At 44.5% G+C, this 16,480-nt stretch overlaps 1 protein-coding gene across 3 annotated transcripts in view; it reads left to right on the forward strand.

The window, feature by feature from the left end:
- Window positions 1–11,586, forward strand: part of LOC147624791 (uncharacterized) — a 71,142-nt gene extending 59,556 nt beyond the window's left edge. Inside the window, exons 4-14 of one of the 3 annotated variants that reach the window (XR_015268849.1) lie at window positions 8,316–8,465; window positions 8,593–8,709; window positions 8,796–8,906; window positions 9,036–9,101; window positions 9,240–9,366; window positions 9,553–9,635; window positions 9,754–9,970; window positions 10,406–10,546; window positions 10,653–10,727; window positions 10,860–10,980; window positions 11,097–11,586. Coding sequence is in view for 2 of the 3 variants with exons in the window: in XM_086818013.1 (XP_086674139.1) it covers window positions 8,316–8,465; window positions 8,593–8,709; window positions 8,796–8,906; window positions 9,036–9,101; window positions 9,240–9,366; window positions 9,553–9,635; window positions 9,754–9,970; window positions 10,406–10,533; window positions 10,653–10,727; window positions 10,860–10,980; window positions 11,097–11,203 (1,302 nt within the window). In the remaining variant the exon portion in view is untranslated. The remainder of the gene's footprint in view (window positions 1–8,315; window positions 8,466–8,592; window positions 8,710–8,795; window positions 8,907–9,035; window positions 9,102–9,239; window positions 9,367–9,552; window positions 9,636–9,753; window positions 9,971–10,405; window positions 10,547–10,652; window positions 10,728–10,859; window positions 10,981–11,096) is intronic. The other 2 variants (XM_086818013.1, XM_086818014.1) reach the window with 2 other exon arrangements.
- Window positions 11,587–16,480: the final 4,894 nt, after the last annotated feature.

Below are 16,480 nucleotides of genomic sequence, written 5' to 3' on the forward strand. Positions count from 1 at the left end.
TTCTCTCGTATTTGCTGGGTCTATCCTTTGACACAGAAATCACAGGTATATGATGCATTTTTGGCCTTTGTAGCACTTGCTGAGACAGAGTCAGGATGCAAGGTGAAGACTCTCCGTTCTGACCGAGGGGGGGAATATATGTCACATGTGCTGAATTCTTTTCTTGGGAGTAGAGGTATAAAACATCAGTATACTACTCCTTACACTCCACAGCAGAATGGGGTTGCAGAAAGGAAAAATCGGTCACTCATGGAGATGGCCAGATGTATGCTAAAGGCAAAAAGACTACCACATATCTTTTGGGTGGAAGCAGTAATGTGTGCTTGTCATATTTTGAATCGATGTCCCACAAAGGCATTGGTTTCTATTACTCCTTTTGAGGCTTGGCATGGCCGCAAGCCTTCTGTATCGCATTTTCGTATCTTTGGGTGCCTTGCATATGCACACATACCCAAAGAGTTGAGGAGGAAGCTTGATGATAAAGCCACAAAATGCATTTTTGTTGGGTATAGCCGTGAGAGCAAGGGCTACAGGTTATATGACCCACTATCCAGGAAGATATTCATCAGTCGGGATGTGATTTTTGATGAAAAATCAGAATTATCCATGGCTGGTTATGAGGCAAATCAGGCTGAAAATGATGTGTTTGAAGGTCTACTACCCATGGAGTTTCATTCCACAGTTGGTGATCCAACTCATGAGGGTACTGGACAGCCAGCAAATGATGCAGGTGGTGCAGAAATTCAGCACCCAAATGAGCCAGAAGCTGAACCAAATATGGGACAGCAGGCACCACAGGTCAGACATATACCTAGATGGTATTTGAGGACATTACAGGACAGCCATTTAGAGGGTCCTCTTGCTGGTCGTACTCGTAGGGAGACAAGGACCAATGAGCAAGCACACATCATGGATTTGAATTTGGTTATGGCAGCCAGTTTACAGGATGATGATGAGCCTGATTCATTCGTGGATGCACGAGACAATGTGCATTGGAACAAAGCCATGCAGGATGAGATTGATTCTATTAAAAAGAATCAAACATGGGATTTGGTTGATCTGCCCAAAGGCAAGAAAGCCATTGGTACTAAATGGGTCTACAAGTTGAAAAGACATGCAGATGGATCCATTGACAGGTACAAAGCCCGTCTAGTTGCAAAGGGCTATGCACAGAAGAAGGGCATTGATTATGAGGAGACATTTGCTCCTACATCCCGTATGTCGACACTTAGGTGTGTCATTGCATTGGCTGCACATCGTGGTTGGGTTGTTCATCAGTTGGACATAAAGACTGCATTCCTACATGGGGACCTCGAGGAGGAAGTTTATGTATTTCAGCCCATGGGATTTGCAGAACATGGTCATGAGGGGAAAGTATGCAGGCTGAAAAAGGCCTTGTATGGTTTGAAACAAGCTCCACGAGCTTGGTATGCAAAAATAGATGCTTTTCTACTCACTCAGGGATTTGTGAACAGTCCATCAGAGACCACTTTGTATGTGAGGAAAGAAGAGACAGATCTGCTGGTCATCAGTCTTTATGTGGATGATCTCTTGCTCATGGGATCAAATGATGACAAAATTGCAGCATTTAAAGAGATACTGCAACAGACATTTGACATGTCTGACTTGGGCCTTGTACATTACTATTTGGGCATACAGTTTGTGCAGGATAACAGAGGCATTGGGTTGTTGCAATCACGTTATGTTGCTAAACTTCTGGAGAAGTTTAAATTTCAGGATTGCAAGCCTATTAGTACTCCTATGGAGCCTGGGATGAAACTGTCACTACAAGATGACAGTGTTTCCTTTGATGCCACTACATATGCTCAGGCTGTTGGGTGCCTCATATACTTGTGTAATACAAGGCCAGATATTCAGTATGCAGTCTCTCAGTTGAGCAGATTCATGCACAGCCCACGGTTGTCACATTGGCAAGCTGTGAAGCGTGTATTCCGTTATTTGCAGGGTACCTTGTCTCTTGGGTTGCTTTATCCTGAGGGGGGTGACATGCAGTTACATGCTTACAGTGATTCAGATTGGGCTGGTGATTTTGATACCAGACATTCCACTAGTGGGAATTGTTTCTTCCTTGGCGCTTCATGCATTTCTTGGCTAAGCAAGAAACAGACCACAGTGGCCACTTCATCTTGTGAGGCAGAGTACAGAGCAGCCTACACTACTACTGTTGAGTGTGTTTGGCTGCGTCGTCTTATGACTGATATGGATATTTCAGTGGAGGAGCCTACACCTATCTATACTGATAGTCAGAGTGCCATTGCTGTGGCCAGGAATCCTGTGTTTCATGCTCGCACGAAACACATTGAGATTCACTATCATTTTGTTCGGGAGAGACTCCAGGCAGGAGATATCAGTCTGATCTACTGTCCTACAGATCAGAATGTGGCAGACATCTTCACCAAGGCATTACCACGTCCGAAATTTGAAGCATTCCGCAATGCTTTGAATTTGTTTCCTTTTGGTGGATGATGTACAGTGATCACATATCACTCCAGGGGGGTTTGTTGGGTTTTATGCTGTGTATGCACCCAGAGGAGTGCTAGTGATCATCAGTAGGTTACTGGGGCACTTTTTACTTCAGTTAGTGGAGGTTTTTTCCCCCAATTTAGTTCATTTTCACTTATATGCAGTTTATAAGTGTTTTGGTCCACCCGGCACATTTATGGCCGGTCATGTGAACACTTATCCTTTAGGGGTCACTATCATGTGGCTTGTACTTGACTTTTCTATCATTGAGATATCTACAGCAGTCGTGTTCACTCTCCACATTGGTTTCCACGCCTGTTTTCTTTCTGTAAACCCTAACCCTAACCCTGTTAAGTCTTCAGAAAGTATCTCAAGCTTTGATGATCTATCTTGACTACAAATTCAGCCCCAAGAAGATAATGTTTCCATATCTTTAAGGCATGAATTATAGCCAAGAGCTCTTTCTCATAGATATCCATATGAAGCTCAACATCATGCAAACGACGGCTCTCATATGTAACTGCATGTCCTTCTTGATTTAGGACAGCCCCTATACAATCGCCATGACCTTTGCAAGTTGGGAACAATCAATACGGGTCCACATATGATAGCATGCTTGAGTTGCAAGAAGGCATCCTGTTCTTTTGGAGTCCATTTGAAAGTGGTTTTCTTCTTTGTGAGATCATGTAGAGGGTGGCTATCATAGCAAAATGCCTTATGAAACGCCTATAGTATGAACATAATCCCAGAAAACCACGTACTTGATGTACATTTTGCAACTCTGGCCAATTCCGAATGGTTTCTATCTTGGCAGGATCCATTCTTACTCCATCCTTGGATACAATGTGACCCAAATAATGTATCTCTGAAAGAAAGAACTCACTTTTCTTGGCATCAATGAAAAGTTTATGCTTCCGCAACTCTTCGAACACTGTGATCAAATGAGTTCTATGTTCTTGCTCATTCTTGGAGAAAACCAAGATATCATCAAAGAATACACCTGTGAATTTGCGATGGGATCGGAATATCCTATATATCATACGATTGAATGTGGCTGGAGCATTGGTGAGACCAAAAGGCATCACCAAAAATTCATATAATCCAAAAGCTGTCCTGAATGCAGTTTTGTGGACATCTTGTGGCACCACTCGTATTTGGTGATAACCACTCTTCAAATCAAGACGGCTGAAACAAGCCGAGCCATCAAGCTTATCCAAAATGTCATTAATACGCGGGGTTAAGAATCTATTCTTGATGGTGAGCTTATTTAAAGCTCTATAATCCACACACATGCGGAATGACCCGTCTTTCTTTTGAACAAGAAGCACGGGAGAGCAATAAGATGAGGAACTTGGTTGAACCAAACCTTTCTCTAAAAGCTCATTTACGTGCTTCATGATCTCTTCTTGTTGTGCGTCACTCACACGGTATGCGGGTTTGTTAGGTGGAGAACTGCCTATGCGATGATCCTCGGGCCTTTGAGGAGGTAATTCACCTGGCAATGCATCAGTAAAACAATCGTTGAATGCATGAAGAAAATTCAGCCTATCGTGAGCCAAAGCATCGACATTTTGATGACTTGGGTCAATGCTATCACGAACAAAAACCAAGTACGCAGAAAGACTCTTTTTCATTGCTTTATTAATTTGGATGTGAGATACAAGTGGGATAGAATCCCGTTCCTTGCCGGCATCAATGATATGCATGCGGTCTCTATGCATAAAAGAAATCATGTTTGTCTTGTACTCTTTGCAGGTCTCAAGCCTATGATGCCATGGCTTGCCAAGCAATACATCACATCCATTAAGTGGTGCAACCAAGAAATGCTCATGATCAAGGTAACCCTGGATATGTATACGCAACTTCCCTATTAGTGGGGTAACCTGGACCTCTTAACCAACAAAGGCAGCTTCTGCTTCAATTTGAGGTCCCATATTCTCAACCTCAATACCCAAGGCAGCTGCCATCCGAATAGAGATGAAGTTATCGGTTGCACAATCATCAAACATAAATAAGGCGGGCTGATCCTTGATTTGACCCCATGCTTTGCATACCATCCGCTCTTTTGCATCATGTTTTGTGTTTCCCTGCGCATCGGAAACTGCATGCACATTAGCCTTGGTTTGCTTGTCCTCATGCTTTGGTTTGCGGTCAGGGCATTGTCTAAACATGTGCTCTTTGCTGCCACAAGAAAAACATTTCCCCCCCTTGGCATATTGCTCCCTTTGCTCGGGGGTCAAGCCAAATTTGTTCTTCTTTGGCCCATGATCTTTAGATGAGGTATTTTCAGCTTTACCTACCTTCTGGATCTCCCGGAAGCTCTTTTTAGGTGGCTGTCCACCTTTTTGCAGATTTGGGATAGCCTTATCTTTGCCCTTTGAACCCCCTTGATCTTGCTTAATTTTGAGCACCAATTGCTCCGTAGCAGTGATCCACCAATGAGCGGCTGTCCCCTTCAAGAACATGCTAGCATGGCGTACTTTAGACTTCCCAGTGAAGTCCTCATTACTAAAAGCAATATCAAACTGTGCCACAAATGCTAATACCTTGGAAGCATCATGCTCTCCATGAAAAACATCAAACTTAACGGACTTATCACCTGCTTAAAATTCCTTGAGCTTTCTAGCATGAGGCTCATGGTCCTCTCTTTTTCTTTTCCCCTTATCCAACGGGGCAGCCCTATCTGCATGGACTCCATGGGCCATCATGGAAGTTTCATGAAGCACGGTGGCATGTGCTCCACGAACGTGAGAATCAGATGCATGTGACCTTCCTGCATAAGGCAATGTCTCTCCATGAGACAACTCAGTAGACAAAGCTCTTCTAGTGGCAGACCTCACCCCCTCCATGGGATACATGCCTTGAATACATGTGACCATCATGCCCTCCATGAGCACTAGCATACATATACCTATCACCCTTTGTGCCCTGTGGAGAAGATGCATGACGAGAGGTGGCTGTTACCTCTTCCCTTTGCATAAATGACCTCAACCTTTGAGATGTGGGATCTCCATGCTTCAAGCGAGGTGGATTTCTGAATTTCAGCTCTCCATCTTCCCTCTGTTTGATGTCACCTTTGCGGAGGAGGTAGGAAAGTGCCAACTCCCTTGCTTCTTGCCCACTTCTCGTGCCACGGACTCAAAAGTCATGTCCACCATTGCATCGGCTTTCCTTGCTTCAATGGCACTTTGCACATGGGGATCTTCATGTAAAAATTTCAGCTCTTGCTCTTGTGCGTGCAAAAGCTTTCTCATATGCTCCAATTCAGCCCTCATTGCATTAGACTCTTCTTCTTGCATAACTGTCTTTCCACGAGACGGTTGTCCCCTCGAATCACTATCATTCACCCTCTCAAGGGGCTTGTGCCTTCCCTATAAAGCATCAGAACCACGCGAGGCACTTGATGGGCCCCTCGAATTAGGCACTTCCAAAGGGTTGCCTTGGCTGTCCATTGTGTTAAGTGTGCTAGAAGCGTGGTGTCCAATACACAGGTTCGTTTCCCCACTAAGAAGAGGGAAATAACCGTGCTCTGATACCAATGAAACTGATCCTGTCAAGTGGGAATAGACTCCATTGGACACCCACACGCGTAAATAGCACAACTTAAATATCACAATATGAATGGACAACTCAATAACAACTGAAAACTGAAATGAAATGATGATCAATGGACACCAGCACTGGGGCCGGAACGGGCCGATCCCCCCCCCCCCCCCCCCCCCCCTCAGTATATGATATATTATTGGGAGTATTTAAGTGATACAATGCTCCATGGGTTCAATGAACCAAATGATGTCCATGTACAACTGAGATGAATACAGTTACCAAACAAGAGACTTGAAGTAGACGTTCGAAGGAGAGCGATCCACTTGAAGAAGTCTAATCTCTACGGTCCTGTGCCTTCAGTGGAATCCGCAGAGAGCGCCCCACTGGTGTTCCAGGACCACACACAAACAAGCGCTCCCGTTCTAACGCCTGGCTCTCCCGATCTCGGCACCCATGGACCGTGGTTCTCCAAAAGCTTGGACTACCCGCCGGCACCGAACGGGTGTTAGCAGCAGAGAGTATCCCTTGTAAGATTTACACCAAAGACCTTCGCTTGAATCTCAATCCACTTACCTTGTAAAATAATGAATATGGCCTTCAGTAGTACTAGGCACCCACATATGAAAGGAGAAGTCTTTATTATTGCTGCTGTTGCTAGCTTGAGAGATAGGGGATGGAGAGCCAGCAGCTGCCCAATAGTATGGGAAGTAATATTTGCCTGTTGTGAAGCCTGTATGCAGCCGCCTGCAAGGCAAGGGAGTGAAGTCCTGTGTGCAGCCGCCTACAAAGCAAGAGAGAAAGAAGACTTCGCAGCCCCCTGTGTGTAGCCGCCTGCAAAGCAAGGGAGGAAAGAAGAACCTGTGCGCAACCGCCTGTGCACAGTCATCTCGTTGCAGTCGCCAGCCGGCAAGATGAGAGAGGGTGGCCATGCATAGCCGCCTATATGCAAGAGAAGGATCACGCCTGAACGATGGAGGGGGCACACGTCAAACAACTGGCCGGCCTACCTTATTTGCATGGAGGCGGCCAGTTCCAAAGTTCCCAAGGGGGGGGTGGGGTGGGTAGGTGGCCATGCACCCACCCCCACACACATGATTAAGGGAGGGCTTCCCTCCCCACCATGGCCCATGTGTGGGTGCCCACCCTACCAAGGGCACCAAGAGATATTGGGGAGGCTGCCCACTCATTAATGAGTGTGAACCTACAGCCGTATAAAAACAAAGGTTAGAAATAATGCTATAAAATAAACAAATGCAATACACTTACCACCTGTTCACACGCAACAAAACTCATCAGAAGGCAGAGCAAACTTCACGACTCACTGGCAGGCATCCCTGCTCAGTAAGTGGCACGTCAAACAGGCAAACACAAGAATACAAGTCACGCGAAGACAGTTCCAAGCATGCAAACATGCATGCATGTGCAAACAATGTCATGGACATATCTCCCGTTCATGGAGCAAGTACTAAACATTCCTGTTGGGCACAATAATGGCACGACAGAAAGTATAAATCTCGGTCTTTCTATGGAGTGACAGTCCCATAGGTAAGACACAGATCTAGGCACGAGCTTCCCTATGGAGTAACAGTCCCATAGGCAAGACATGGCACAAATACTGGCTCTTCCATGGCGTGACAATCCCATGGATAGAACACAGTCCAGGTCATACATGGGTGGCACTTGTCTGGCTCCCGTCCATGTTATGCAAAAAAAAATATTGGCCCCTTCACATGAGACACCGGCGTGGCCTCAAGTGAACGAGACACAAATCTGGAGATGGACCAAATGGTCCGCCAATTGGTGACAGCTTCTGCTTTTCTGTTGCACTGTCCTGAATTCAATGATATCCAATACCACATGCACCATGGTCTTAGCTTGTTACTCTTTCTTCAGCTATAGCTTTTTGATTGTTGAAGTTCAGAAAAATCTGTATGAGAAAAATCTTCAAGCGTGTGTTGAATTTCTTTGGCTGCCCCCTCTCCCCCCCCCTTCCATTATCTTGCTTTCTTCCCTGTTTAGTTTTCTTTCTACTTCCTTTCCCCTTTCTCTCGTGCTTCTCCCAGCTTGTACCTGCCTTCTTGATGCCCGCCCCGCTCCCCCCCGCCCCCCCCCAACCCAGTTTGGCCCCTCAGAAATGTTGTTTCCATTTTCGCATTTCCCATAGCTTTGGTCTAAACCTGCCATGGTACTGTTGTTAGTTGAAAGCATGAAGAGTTTATTCATTATTCTTACCATAGTAATCTAGAGAGCAAATGCTGGTAAAATCTGAATCAACTTCTGTGCAGGAGGATCCCAGGCTCTCTTGTCAGAGAAATTCTCAGTTACTGTTGGAGCTTGGAGTATATGATCAACAGCACTTGCATGATGCCCAGAGAGTTGTGGTATCTCCAGGGGTCACTTTAAAGAGCTACAATCTCCAACATTTGATACAAATGGTATTATAATGCACTTTTGGATCTATCGAAGACTCACTTTTGAAATGTCACTTAAAAAATACTTACAAGCATGCTTTGAAGCGCGCTACCAGAATGAAACACAGGGAGATTAAATCAAGTTGTGCAGGGCCACCCTGTTGTATCAGAGTTGGAATTTGCATCAGAAAAGCTTCCGAAAGAAGTCAAGGTTATTGCAATTACGGGTACCAATGGCAAATCTACTGTCACGAATTTTACTGGACAGGTATTCTTTTGATTCTAACATTATTTGAGTCCCAACCAGATGACATTTGGCAATCTTCATCTGATATCAAAAATCTGTCTCAACAGATAATGGAGCAAGCTGGGATACCATGTTTTATGGGGGGGAACTTAGGTGTACCTCTGTCGGATGCTGCATTACACTGTGTGGAGTCTCCTGCACAAAAGGCCCCTTTTCAAGTAATGCAATCACTTGAAAAAATTAGTTGTTTTTAGTGACGAGGTCAACTTGACCTTCCCCGCTTGATTTTTTTTCATTTTGTCTTGAAAAGTATACATGAGGTCCAGATTGTTCTTGCGTATTCTTAGCAGGTAGCTGTTGTTGAGGTTAGCAGTTATCAAATGGAGATTGGCGGCCAAAATTTTCGACCATCTGTGAGTAGTCTCAATTTGTAAAAGCTGAACTGCTAGGGTACTACCTGACTCCACACATGCAATTATTAGTGTCATGATTAGCCCACACAGTTTTAGAGTTTGTATTTTTTTAAGGTGGGGTTCTTGATACATGTGTAGGTTGCGGTGGTGCTTAATCTTACCCCAGATCATCTAGAAAGGCACAAGACACTTAAAGAGTATGGAGCATGCAAGTGTCGGGTTTTCTCACACATGAATCCTTTTCAGCTAGCAGTCATTCCTGCAAGTAAACACCTCTTCAGTTTTCTCTTGCCAAGTGTTGTCAAAATCTGAATCATTGTGAAAACGGCAATTGCATCAGCCTTAAATGATTGTTGATTACCTGGATATGACCTTAGATACTCTTGAATGGAATACTTTTATTAATCATGTCAGATATTGAAGCTTTCTTTTATGAAATGGACGATGACAGATGACATGCTTTTGAGAGAATTGGCTGCACAGTCAGGTGGTCACGGCACCAGAGCTTGGCTCGGAGACCTTCCAGGTGTCCAGGTATCTTACAAGTGAGTAAATTTGTATGTCACCATTAACTTCTAATATGGAAATGGAAAACAGTCAAGGGTTATAAGTTAGCATTGTTTAGAATCTAATTGATTTTTTTCTTTGAAAGCTCAATGATACCGGGACTCATGCCATGATTCGTGTTCCCACCACGTCACAAGAGGCACGGTTGGATTTAACCACCTTGAACACCACCGGTGTTCATAATGCCCACAATGCTGGAACTGCTGCCTTGCTAGCTCTAGGGGTAGATATGGGGCTGAATGGAGATGCTCTTCAGTCTGCACTTCCAATGCTCAAACCACCCCCTCATCGCATGCAAATCGGTAACAATCTGGCTCTGGTATATTTATCCTCTCTGGTTTAGAAATTGTTATCAAGCCATGCCAATGTCATTCTATTCAGTCAACAAGGTCCACTGCAGGGACCTCACTTCCACAGAAACCCCCATAGCACGTGCTGATCAGTTCTTGTGAGTATAAGTACTTTTAACATCTCTACTGTAAGGAGATACATATGCATAATATGCATATGCATGATATGCATTAAAAGCCAGAAAAAATTCTCTTGTAAAATGTAAAGGTTATAAGTAGATGTTATTGAAAAATGAGGCCCCCGGGAGGTCAACATAATAGTGCCAACTGTCAAAAGTGAATATTCTCAAATGCATTAAAAGATTTCAATTTACTCTTGATTCAAATGTATGTTGATTATCTTGCCATCAAGCACATTACGCACTTTAATTATTGTCCTTCCTGCAGTATGGCGGGATGAGAATGATGTGCTTTGGATTAACGACAGCAAGGCAACTAATGTTGAGGCTACATACACAGGCCTGAAGGGCCTTACCAAGCAACGGGCTGTAGTGCTACTTGGAGGACTTGCCAAGGTTTTGCAACACAGTATATTCCAATGATACAATACTAGACACATGATGGTTTCTGCAGCTGTTTGTCGTCAAGCAACTGCCCAAAATTGAATGTTTTCATGTATTTGATTTTTACCCAGGTACTGGACAAAGATGGGAATATTGGTTTCAACAAGCTTGCACACGTATTGAGGTCTCACAGGGCTGTTGTTACGGTTGGTGTCGATATCCTTATCAAGGGCCGTTTATTCCCTCTGCTGTCCATGCTTCACTCCATGGGTAGAAGTGTTTCAATTGTGGCTTTACAACGCTTAATATTATTTTATTTTGTGATTGTGGATGCATAGTTTGGGGCTTCGGCAGAGCAGATAAAGAAAGACCTGGAAGGGGAAGGTTTGGCAATACCATGTAATCAGAGCAAGGGCTTGGTGGAAGCTGTAGAGCTTGCAAAAAGTTTTGTGCAACAAGGTCTGCCACCCTCTCTCTCTCTCTCTCTCTCTCTCTCTCTCTCTCTCATATGATCGAAATTTCAGCTTGAAAAGTGCTTGACTACTTTGGTGTGGCATGGTGTCTTATGAATGCAGGGGATGCCATAGTGTTGAGTCCTGGTTGTGCCAGTTTTGATGAGTTCCACAATTTCGAGCATAGGGGCCAAGTCTTTTCAAGCTTGGCAAAGCAATCCACATCTTGAAAAACTTCCCTTGGAGCTTTGCTTATCAGCTATGTAGGCTTCTGTATGTATCAATGATATTCATACATTTTGAAAGTCAGGTTTTGAAGGACAAGGATCACGTAATAATCCTTGTCATACTGACAGGAATATACAACATTTTCATTTTTTGTGCCAATCAAGACCTCTACCGAAAGGCTGCTTCTGTTTTGACCCTTGATAGGGCTAGAAATATTCTAACAATTGCTCCTCCATATGGAGGTGACTGACCCTTTTGACCATCCGCGAAAGAACCGGTTAATAGGAAACTTATGCTCTGTTTTTGTATGTACATTCTTGCTGCATTTTTTCCGAAGTTATTGAATACACTCACAGACTAATATTTATGGTTTGATTGAGAAAAATCTATCTTGTAGGCGGGCTCTTGCCCGATTGGCTACAATTTGTAGTTCTGAGTCAAACATTGAGAGTTCACTACCACGTACGAAATGTGAAATGAGGCATGCCTCTTCAGAACTGAAAGTGTCTCATCTCTAAAAAGTGTGCCAGGGGTTTCTCTATCATTTGGTTTCTGTCACACCATTTGTCTCCCATGTAGACACACGTGTGTGATCTGCCCAATGCTCCTATGTGGCCTCCTGATCGCCTGCATCAAGGACATTGCGATGCCAAATTTTATGTGAAGGCCCAAAGTTCCATCAAGGAGGTTCCTCCACCACTTTTGTCCTAGCTCACCATGCATGCCTCAATCTCTTAGTCTTAATACTAGGAACCGCGTTAAACCCTGGTGTAGTATGTGGTGAGCATGATGTGATAAATCCATGAGACTCGTAATGATTCTCCACCCTGATGCAATTCGATTACATGAATGCAAGGATGTTGCAAGTTGTAAATACTGCAGCACATGGAGCAATTTTCTGAAGATATTTTATTTATTGAATCGAGGACCTATTTGCTTTGCAACCAGAAGGGGAAGACCAATGCCTCTCACAACAGAGAGTGTCAAAATACTTATCGAGAATACCTCACACATATACATGAAGTATGCCTCATGGAAACCATGTTTCAAACCATCCCCATCCATAGGTTTCGACCTCGAAACCGTATGGTAGAGCTATGCATAATATCTAGTAACCCATGTGTGAGTGTAGAAGATCACATCATCTATGAGAGAATGTATGTTCTCCAAAGATGATGACTGCTTGTGAGATCACATGGCTGCAAACTGCCATACATGCGTGAGTGTAGAAGATCACATCATCTATGAGAGAATGTATGTTCTCCAAAGATGATGACTGCTTGTGAGATCACATGGCTGCAAACTGCCATACATATCATCAATCAACTCATTGCATGACCCCAAAGGGGAGGTAATATCAAGGGAAGGCCAACATAACAAGGTCAGCCCAAAATCCATCAATTGTGGATCTGAAATATGCGATTCGAGGAATTTCAAGTGACCTTTATATGTGCCCCCTTCCTAATGGTGACCGCATCCTCATGTCACCCAAGTCGCTAGTGAAGTTGCTTCCGGGGTGAAAAGGCGTGGATGGTCTAGGATACACCATGAAGTTGGCATGCAAAGTTAAGTGGTATGGTTTGAGAACGATCCGCAACTGGATGCAGGACATATTGGTGGTAGTCATAGTGGAAGGCAGCTTGTCGGGGTGACATGAAAGATATAGGTGATGTAGAAGTTCTTCATGTGAGATCTTCTTTTGTTGTGGAAATGGTTGGGACACTTCAAAATTCGCTAGTTGGTGTAGAAGTGGTCCACACCTTGTGAGTGGTGAAATGAGCGTCAAGACCACCATGGAATGATTTGCCTCCCCCCCCCCCTCTAAAATCAAGTAAATTTTTTTTCCAAAAGCTTTTTTTTTTTTTTGCGTGACATCTTAGGCTTGTGACACATGCAACCCTATTGTTATTAATAATTTATTTTCAAAATGTGTGTGTGTGTGTGTGTGTGTGGACATTTTCTCCGAGGGAGGGGAATGGTGCCAAAAAGAAGTCAAGCATTACAAAGCTTGCGTGGCCAAGAGGTGAAGTTTTTGATTGCCGAATAATGCAGACCTTGGCATATGTAGCTTTGCATTGACCTCTGAGGCATCTCTACCGATTTTAGCATGGTTGTAGGAATATTTTGTGCCTTGGAGGGAGATACGCAGCTCGATTGATTCTTGCGCTTTTGCTGGGTTCTTCTTGGTGAAGCTCTCTCTCTCTCTCTCTCCCCTCTAAAATGAAGTAATCAAAAAAAAAATTTCAAAAGCTTTTTTTGGGGTGACATGGCACTTGATGCCACATGGCAATATGGGCCTACATTGCAAGATGGCACACACAACTCTATTGTTATTATTATGTTTTTTAAGATATGTATGTGTGAAAATTTTCTCCAAGGAAGAGGGTGTTTCGAAAATTAAGAGGAGGAAATTTAAAGGGCCTATGGGGAGCAATTTTTCATAGGAGGGAAGGGGGGCTGGGTTTCAGAGGAGGGATGTGTGTGTGTGCATGTATGTGTGTATGTTACCATGTGTAGAGGTATGTATGTGCTATGTGCACGTAGGTGCATGTGCATGTTTTAAAATTTTATTTTTGTTTTGAGTTTCAAGTTTTTAATCATTATTGAGCATATGTTTATGTAAAATTAAAAGGAAATGCTATGTTACATGTGTACAACTAGGTTTCAAGGTTTCGGCTCAACGAAGGTGGAGAGTCACTTGTCCATCCAAGACGAAAGCCTTGACATCATTGTTGCCGACTTTGCTGTTGTGCACTTGATTGAGCTTTGTCTTTCTAGTTCCAGCCTAGTGAGTTGATGTTGCGATGTGGCACACATGCGTTGTGGGGGGGTTGTGAGCTTTTTGAACCCTGTCACCCAAACGGTGCCGCAAAAGTGTATGCATGGATCTCTTTGGGGTTCTTCTTTAATGGGAATAGGGATGGGTAAGGCCATTGCACATGGGCAAGGTTGATGGCTTTTGGCCTCCACTCCATCTTTGGTTTGGTGTTTATGGCATAGTTGTAGAGGCTTGTGATGGGAATTTTCTTGACTTCGAAACCTAAATATTTGTAGACACCTTGTGCTTCTAATAGCCTCCTACACAATGCCCATGGGTAGGCTTTTTGCTAAATCATAGGTGGTCTTTAATTAGGCATCATACTTTCCTTGGCTTGTCACTGTAGTCTTGGAAAGGGGCATGGTCGGGATGCGCTAAACTTTTTTTGACAGATGTAGCATGAGGGCCACTCTCTGGATGCAATGACCTTTAATGAAGATCCATCCATGGCCATGACACTTATTGAGTTGTGCAACCATGGTAGATGCACATAAACTTCTTGAAAAGCTCTCAAAGGCTAATTTTGTGTTGTGGACCGCATGTACTGCTAGTCATCCAGAAGAAGCTACCTCTTTTGCAAGCTTGTATATGCTTGAGAATCCCCAACTACCTCATGCACAAGATGTCTTGGCGCATTAACGCAAGAAGGTTCTCTCTCTCTCTCTCTCTCTCTCTCTCTCTCTCTCTCTCTCTCTCTCTCTCTCTCTCTCTCTCTCTCTCTCTCTCTCTCTCTCTTGGAAGACGTTAATAAAATCTTTCTTTCTTTCTTTCTCTCTCTCTCTCTCATAAGTACAAGCCAGACACTGCGTACACACCCACCCGCTGCATCTTTCTTGCTCTTCGTTGCCTGCATCTTTCTCTCTCTTCGCCCCCCTTTTCCCACCCACTGCATCTTTCTTGCTCTTTGTTGCCTGCATCTTTCTCTCTCTTCGCCCCCCTTTTCCCACCCACTGCATCTTTCTTGCTCTTCGCTGCCTGCATCTTTCTCTCTCTTTGCCCCCCTTTCCCCACCCACCCTTCTCTCTCTTTGCCCCTCTTTCCCCACCCGCTACATCTTTCTTGCTCTTCACTGCCTGCATCTTTCTCTCTCTTCACCCCCCTTTCCCCACCCACTACATCTTTCTTGCTCTTCGCTACCTGCATCTTTCTCTCTTCGCCCTTGTCCCTTTTCCCACTCATCCTTGCTCAAGCCCCCAAGGCAACAACAAAATCCTATTTGCTACTACTTGCCTCCCCACTTACAGCTGGCCACCTATGGGAGCCACCAGCTGAGGACCAAAATCAGTACTAGAAGGGGGACCCCTTCAGTCCAACATGGACAGCTCGCCAGCACAACAAGGACTAGAGGTGAGAAGGAGAAGAAATACAGCTCCATTTGGGTGAGCACATAGAAGATCGGCGACCCCCATATCAAAACATGCCTAACCACCATGAGAGAAGTATGCAAAATGCAAGATACAGACATTGAGCACCTACAAAAGAAGCTCGAGGAGAACAAGGATAGTGATGACCTTGTTGTGTGCCTCCATGCAAGAGGAGATGGATAGGTGGAAGGAAGACATGTTAAGCAAGATGCAAGAGGAAATGGTCCAAATGTTGGACGCAAAAACCACCCACCACACCTCACTAATCACGGAGTCGGAGGCCCAAGTCACCACCCTTAAAGTGGAAAACGAGACCTTGAGGGCACGTACTCAATTCGAGGAAGGAGAAATTCAAATATCCCTCAATGATGAGCTGAATACACCATCTAGGAACAAGAGGAGAAGAAGGCAAACGAGGCAACCACATCGGCCGGCTGAGGTGATTAAGAAGACCACAGAAACAAGTGGAAGAGGGGGGCAGCTAGATTGAGGTTGCCAAGAAGCAACAGAACCCACTATCATCCCCAAACATCATCAATGACACACTCGAAGAGGAGAAAAGAAGGAAGATTAGGGCATTGAGAATGTGAGAGTGGTGGGATAGAAGGAAGGAGCCTCGTTGAAAGAGGACGCCATAGCACTATGTAGAAAGCTGGAAATCCCTGATACCCCTTCGTTGAGGCGTGGAGAGTGGGCAAAGACACCACCAAGGAATGCGTACTCATCCTCAAGTTTGCGGGGTTGGAGGCAAGGCAAGCATTCCTTACCAAAAGGCAGGCACTAAAAGGAGAAAAGACTTACCTCGAAGACGATCTCATACTAGCATAGGTGGCGGAGTGCGTGCTACGCATCTTGGATGCATGGAAGGCAGGGAAATGGGCAGTGTATAGAGATGGGAGGGTGATCATCACCGAGCAACGTTCCCAATGACGGTGGGAGACCTATGAGACCAAGCTAGAGATTGCGGTTTGGAACTGCAATGGTGCCTTGAGGACAGATGCAGGTCTATTCGAGGAGACATTTAGAGGGAGAGACTTGGTCTTATACACAGAGACACATCAGCCAGGGGAGTCGGCTTCTAGAGGTGAGAGGATACG

This window comes from Cibotium barometz, chromosome 24 (genome assembly GCF_041138505.1).
Source record: "Cibotium barometz isolate CiBa-2024 chromosome 24, ASM4113850v1, whole genome shotgun sequence".
Classification (NCBI taxonomy): Eukaryota; Viridiplantae; Streptophyta; class Polypodiopsida; order Cyatheales; family Cibotiaceae; genus Cibotium; species Cibotium barometz.